Source organism: Ipomoea triloba, chromosome 9 (assembly GCF_003576645.1).
Source record: "Ipomoea triloba cultivar NCNSP0323 chromosome 9, ASM357664v1".
Lineage (NCBI taxonomy): Eukaryota > Viridiplantae > Streptophyta > Magnoliopsida > Solanales > Convolvulaceae > Ipomoea > Ipomoea triloba.
In genome coordinates this window covers 4,842,626-4,849,590 of record NC_044924.1, presented here as the reverse complement: position 1 = coordinate 4,849,590, position 6,965 = coordinate 4,842,626, and the positions used below count along the sequence as shown (strand labels likewise).

At 35.5% G+C, this 6,965-nt stretch overlaps 1 protein-coding gene across 3 annotated transcripts; it reads left to right on the top strand.

The window, feature by feature from the left end:
- Positions 1-2,401: 2,401 nt before the first annotated feature.
- Positions 2,402-6,852, top strand: LOC116028306 (ribonuclease 3-like protein 3). 3 transcript variants are annotated; one of them, XM_031269968.1, is made up of 5 exons: positions 2,402-2,505; positions 3,028-3,381; positions 5,018-5,067; positions 5,951-6,097; positions 6,423-6,852. In XM_031269968.1, exons 1-5 carry the CDS (start codon positions 2,427-2,429, stop codon positions 6,684-6,686), a joined length of 894 nt encoding a protein of 297 aa, XP_031125828.1. In that variant the 5' UTR covers positions 2,402-2,426; the 3' UTR covers positions 6,687-6,852. The 3 variants fall into 3 exon arrangements, with proteins under 3 accessions (XP_031125828.1, XP_031125829.1, XP_031125827.1); XM_031269969.1 differs by having other exon boundaries at positions 3,028-3,385; positions 5,022-5,067; XM_031269967.1 differs by lacking the exons at positions 2,402-2,505; positions 3,028-3,381 and adding an exon at positions 4,038-4,141 and having other exon boundaries at positions 4,664-5,067.
- The last annotated feature ends 113 nt before the right edge of the window (positions 6,853-6,965 follow it).

Genomic DNA, 6,965 nt, shown 5'->3' with positions numbered 1-6,965 from the left:
CCCCCCCCCAAAAAAAAAAAAAAAAAAAAAAAAGTCTTGCATAGGACACTTTGAGAGTAGTTTGCCTTTGTTGATTTTGGATTTAGTGTAAATTAGATTAGGGTATATAGAGTTAAGTTATACTACGTGAAAAGGTAAAAAAATGAGAGTTTTGTATAAATGTATGAGTATAAAGTGATTGAAACGCAATTGACTAGGTGATAAGGTAAAAAATGAGAGTTTTGTATAATGTATGAGTATAAGAGTTTAGTTGTAACTTTTATATTGTGATTCTCAAATCTTGATCCAGTAATTATTAAATTAGATATCTATTTGTGTTCTTTTTAAATAGTATGATGCACTTCTATAGTTCTATAAACAAGAAAATATGATATAGTTTTCCAAAAACTCTAGCTTCTAGACTTCTACCAACAATTTTTCAAGATGTGACCACCGTATAAGATATAGTTTTTTCTTTATTGGGATATCTTATGTACATTCTAGATGGTCCTCTAACATTTTGTGGTAGTATTATTTTGACAACCCAGTACATTGCCTTCTTATACAACGAATAAAGTATAAAAATACTTTAAAATTTCAGTGTTATACTATATACAATGTTATAATGCCGAAAGTCCACAATAGTACTAGTATAATCATATATATTATTTTGGAAAAAGTGTCAAATAGGCCACTGAACTTGTCGCTTTTGTGCAATTGGGCCATTGAACTTAAAAAGTATGCAATTCAACCATCAAATAAGTAAAATTTGTGCAATTGGACCATTTTTACAAAATTTTTTAATTCAATTTGAGTTAAAAACATTTCAATATTGACTCCCAACTAGTATGGTAGAAGAAAATGCCACTCTTAATACATATATGTTAGTAATATAATTGGATTTTACCATAAAATTTTTGTAAAAATGGTCCAATTGCACAAATTTTGCTTGTTTGATGGTTGAATTGCACACTTTTTAAGTTCAATGGCCCAATTGCACAAAAGTCATAAGTTCAATGGCCTATTGACACTTTTTCCTATTATTTTTTGTTATACTATGTATGATTAATACTGATCAAAGACCTTAAGGTCAAACAATATAGTTGTAGCTCTACCAAGGGAAAGGTCACAGTTCAAAACAAAACACAAAAAAAGTATTGTCAATGACTTTGTAGTCAAGTAGCATGTAGTAACCCCAAATGAGAGGTCATGGTCGAGAAAGTATAGATTAACACATCTTAATTTCTTTTTATATAATTAATCTTATTGTTTGCCACATAGATATAATGTATCATACAAAATTTTAATATTATTATAATGAAGTGTTTATTTTAGTAAATTGAAGAATTCGAAATGTTGTTCAAACGCAATTATTAACATTTTTGAAGAAGAAGCTCACCCACAAATCCTCTTTCTTTAACTAACGAGGGCATGAATTGTAGTCCAGTGGCATCAAACCCTTCCTTTTATACGGGAGGTGGTGGGTTCGAGTCTCAGTGGGGACAATGCTGACTCTTGCTTTAATAGGTTGAGAAAATAGTTATATATGCATTCTAATAGAGTTAGTAGTATTCAAAAAAAAAAAAAAAAACGAGGGCATGAATTAATCGCTTTCTTCGATAGATTTCAATATCTAATTAAATCTTTATTCGGTTATTTTTTAAGCCTACCAATCTACCATATAATTTGAGTTGGAGGTATATGCTGGCAATCGTTATACCCTGCACCACGGTGCGCATAGCAATGTGCACTACGTACGTAAAACGACGTCGTTTCGGTGTTAGTAGACGCGGACGCGAATGACTCAGGGAATTCATTATCTATAATACACATAATCATTATATAGAATACACAGAACGTTTGCCTAGAATACACAGAATGTTTGCCCATAATACACAGAATATTGACGCAAAATACACAGAACCCATCCTCCTAACATTCGAATGCACAAACACATCACAACTTGTGTTAATAACATGAATACACATAATATTTACACAAAATACACATAATATTTACACAAAATACACAGAACTCATCCTCCTAAACATTCGAATGCACAAACACATCACAACATGTGTTACTAACATGAATACACATAACGGTTACCTATAATACACAGAACGGTTGCCTAGAATACACAGAATGATTGCCTGGAATACACAGAATATTAACATAAATATAGAGACCGGCCGAAACGGGAAACATAATTTCCAAAAAAAACGGACGATTAGTTTACAATGCTCAAAACGACGTCGTTTAGGTACGTGGTGCACATTGCTATGTGCACCGTGGTGCACAGTATATTTTGCCATATGCTGGTATCAGTATTTTTTTATGGGCCGGGCCCGTATGTAAAATTACAAACCCAACTTGCCCATATTTTTTGGGCTAATTACTTCCTACTTTTAGAAATGTACATCACTGTATCGGCCTAAAATTCATAGATGTCGTCTTCCCAAATACGAAGGGCGTCTTGGTTACAGTCCTTCTGGTCTCCAGCCAAGAAGTGGCTCGCCTCTTATGGTTAGCGCTCTCTCTCTCTCTCCCCCTCTTCCCCTCTCTCTCTATATATATATGTGTGTGTGCCAGCTGTCTCTATGCTATGGTAGCTAATGAGGATTAGGGAATTGAAGCACAAGCGTTTATGCAAGAAATGCAAAATTTCTATTCACTGACCATCCAATGCGAAATCGCTATTTTCTGCACCTTCAGAATTTGATCCTAGCCTGTATGGTTTAATTTCGCTATCCGATGTTCTGTTAAGATGTGATACTGATTTATGGGAATGTGGATGCACAACTATGTCGTTCTCCGCATTCTGTGGCAGGCTTTACTTGCGTTTATAAACCTGGTTGAAGTTTAGGGTTGCCTTGATTGAAATAGGAGAAATGACACTTCTATTTGCTAAATCTGTAGTTACTATTAAAACATTTGAGAAAGTACATTGTTTTCGTCAGGGATTTATTGGAACACACAAATTAGTATTAATGTGAGTGTATGCATTTGATCTGAAGATCTTGTTTGACTTGGCTCCATCTTGGCTAGGTTTCATTTTCAATGATTTCCTTGGTACTAAAGGAAATCAATGGGAACTCAAAGAATCATTACAGGAGCCAGGAGAGTTGAGGACTGAATCAATACCAAATATTGAAGAAGTAGAGAAGATTATAGGATACAATTTCAACGATAAGAGTTTACTATGTCAAGCATTTACACATATATCTTATCATCCTAACTGTGTATCATATGAACGGCTTGAGTATTTGGGTGACTCAGTCATCAACTTAATGATCACAAAACAACAAATTTCAATGTACCCCGATCTCCCACCTGGGCTGTTGTCACCTCTACGTGCTGCCAATGTTGACACAGAGAAGCTTGCACGTGTTGCTGTGAAACATAAATTCCATAAATATTTACNGTGGACGCGAATGACTCTAGGGAATTCATTATCTATAATACACATAATCATTATATAGAATACACAGAACGTTTGCCTAGAATACACAGAATGTTTGCCCATAATACACAGAATATTGACGCAAAATACACAGAACCCATCCTCCTAACATTCGAATGCACAAACACATCACAACTTGTGTTAATAACATGAATACACATAATATTTACACAAAATACACATAATATTTACACAAAATACACAGAACTCATCCTCCTAAACATTCGAATGCACAAACACATCACAACATGTGTTACTAACATGAATACACATAACGGTTACCTATAATACACAGAACGGTTGCCTAGAATACACAGAATGATTGCCTGGAATACACAGAATATTAACATAAATATAGAGACCGGCCGAAACGGGAAACATAATTTCCAAAAAAAACGGACGATTAGTTTACAATGCTCAAAACGACGTCGTTTAGGTACGTGGTGCACATTGCTATGTGCACCGTGGTGCACAGTATATTTTGCCATATGCTGGTATCAGTATTTTTTTATGGGCCGGGCCCGTATGTAAAATTACAAACCCAACTTGCCCATATTTTTTGGGCTAATTACTTCCTACTTTTAGAAATGTACATCACTGTATCGGCCTAAAATTCATAGATGTCGTCTTCCCAAATACGAAGGGCGTCTTGGTTACAGTCCTTCTGGTCTCCAGCCAAGAAGTGGCTCGCCTCTTATGGTTAGCGCTCTCTCTCTCTCTCCCCCTCTTCCCCTCTCTCTCTATATATATATGTGTGTGTGCCAGCTGTCTCTATGCTATGGTAGCTAATGAGGATTAGGGAATTGAAGCACAAGCGTTTATGCAAGAAATGCAAAATTTCTATTCACTGACCATCCAATGCGAAATCGCTATTTTCTGCACCTTCAGAATTTGATCCTAGCCTGTATGGTTTAATTTCGCTATCCGATGTTCTGTTAAGATGTGATACTGATTTATGGGAATGTGGATGCACAACTATGTCGTTCTCCGCATTCTGTGGCAGGCTTTACTTGCGTTTATAAACCTGGTTGAAGTTTAGGGTTGCCTTGATTGAAATAGGAGAAATGACACTTCTATTTGCTAAATCTGTAGTTACTATTAAAACATTTGAGAAAGTACATTGTTTTCGTCAGGGATTTATTGGAACACACAAATTAGTATTAATGTGAGTGTATGCATTTGATCTGAAGATCTTGTTTGACTTGGCTCCATCTTGGCTAGGTTTCATTTTCAATGATTTCCTTGGTACTAAAGGAAATCAATGGGAACTCAAAGAATCATTACAGGAGCCAGGAGAGTTGAGGACTGAATCAATACCAAATATTGAAGAAGTAGAGAAGATTATAGGATACAATTTCAACGATAAGAGTTTACTATGTCAAGCATTTACACATATATCTTATCATCCTAACTGTGTATCATATGAACGGCTTGAGTATTTGGGTGACTCAGTCATCAACTTAATGATCACAAAACAACAAATTTCAATGTACCCCGATCTCCCACCTGGGCTGTTGTCACCTCTACGTGCTGCCAATGTTGACACAGAGAAGCTTGCACGTGTTGCTGTGAAACATAAATTCCATAAATATTTACGTTATAAACAGCCAAAGATAAAGAAACGGGTAAGTCCCCCTGTTTTATCAGTAGTGTTTGCATACTGTTGGTAAGATATTATGCCGCAAAGAAGCAGTGCTGTATCAGTTGATTCTATCTATTCCATCAGTATCAGCTGTAGCTCATGTATACATGTAACTCTGTCACAATTTCCATATCCTGGATTTATCCAGTGTCAGGTGTAGCTCTATGTATGTGTAACTCTTATAATTATATTTCTCTATGGAGGATTAGGGAATGCTCATTTCCATTCAGTATTTAGAAAATAGAGTTACTAGCTAGGTATTCTATGTCCATAAAAATTGGTAGGCACTTTTAGTCTTTTACTCATCACTTCTCCCTGTTATTGGCTTATTGCTTTTGAAATTGGTATATAGAGTTTAAACGCCTTTTTCTGTAGATGTTTCACCACAGTTTTGTTACGGAAACCTAGAGTAGGCAACCAGTGTTAGCATTGTATAAGCATCTAATTTGCTGCATTAATGAAATTGGTAGCACTTTTGGTTACTTAATCTATTTCTCCCTGTTATTGGCTTATTGCTTTTGAAATTGGTATTCAAGAGTTTAAATGTCTTTTATTGCTGCTGTAGTTGTCCCCTAAAGTTCTGTTACAGAAAATTAGAGTATGCAACCACAGTCTTCTATTACAGTCGCTCACAGCTCACATTTTATTTAGGAAATGCTTACAGACAAGAATGTAATATTAAGCAATTTCCTTCTCAACTGCAAACCAAAAGCTTATTACAGGTTGAGATAATAAGTATAAAAAAAAAGTATTTATCACTTGTTTCTGCATTCCTTGAATTAGTTTTTCTGTTTTTTTTTTTCCTTATATTAGGTCTTGAATCTTGATTCCCTGTTTTTTAACCTGCAATTGTTTTGTAATCCCAGATTAATATATTTATTGATGCTCTTCCAAACTACCCTTTGCACTCCCATGGCCTGATCGCTGCTCCAAAGGTGCTTGCCGATGTTGTTGAATCAACAGTTGGGGCTGTGTTCATTGACAGCAATGCTTCACTTGATAAAACCTGGGAGGTCTGTCCTTTCTCTCAACTCTTTATTTTCATTTTCTTTGAGATATAATAACTACACATACACTTTTGTCCTGGGTGGCAATCTAAGATATGAATCTTCTGTGTTTTTTTTTCTCCTTGATAAAGGGAAAAGACTGCCTAGCTGTGTCAGCATTGTCTTGATGATATCTGTCTGAACATATTCATAACTAGCTTTTAATATGAATGACAAAAATAGGAATGATTCCAATTTTCACATTAGAAGATACTATTCCCTTTACGGGATGGAGATCGCTATAAATATCCAGTGTACAACCACTGATGTTGAACCATTTTTCTCCTTACAGGTAACAAAGACACTGCTGGAGCCAATAATTACCCCAGAGATGCTTGAAGCAAATCCTGTGAGAAAGCTGTTTGAAATCTGCCAGAAGCACAAGCTTAAAGTACAGCTCATAGATCTCTGGGCACAAAACAGAACTTGTGAAGTACTTGTTGACAATCAGTATAGAGGAAGAGGGAAGTGCCTTCAAAAGAAAGAAGTTGCCCTGAATAGAGCAGCGAGCGAGGTGTACAATGAAGTTGTTAATGTTCTAGGTATCAAGTCATGATCTCGAATCTTCTATCATATTAATGGAGTGTAACATGAAACTGAATAGAACGATTTGCCTTCTGTATTATTCAAAATCTAACAAAGTTACTGCATGTCCTGAAGATTGGACCTTATGATCAAGATGTATTTGGCAATAGTAATTCTTGCTACTCTTTGGGAGTTCACTAACAAGCCATGCATGAAAGGGTGAATCTTTTCTTGTTGGTAAATTGTCTTTCAACAACTTACAAGTTTTTCAAAAATTCTTGTACATTAGGTTATTTTACTCGGCAGAAAA

Excerpts from the sequence above, each read along its gene's own strand:
- LOC116028306 (XM_031269968.1), top strand. The coding sequence starts at position 2,427 with ATGTCGTCTTCCCAAATACGAAGGGCGTCTTGGTTACAGTCCTTCTGG. Across the intron at positions 2,506-3,027 it reads GAAGTGGCTCGCCTCTTATG|GTTTCATTTTCAATGATTTC; the intron begins GTTAGCGCTCTC and ends CATCTTGGCTAG. Across the intron at positions 6,098-6,422 it reads CACTTGATAAAACCTGGGAG|GTAACAAAGACACTGCTGGA; the intron begins GTCTGTCCTTTC and ends TTCTCCTTACAG.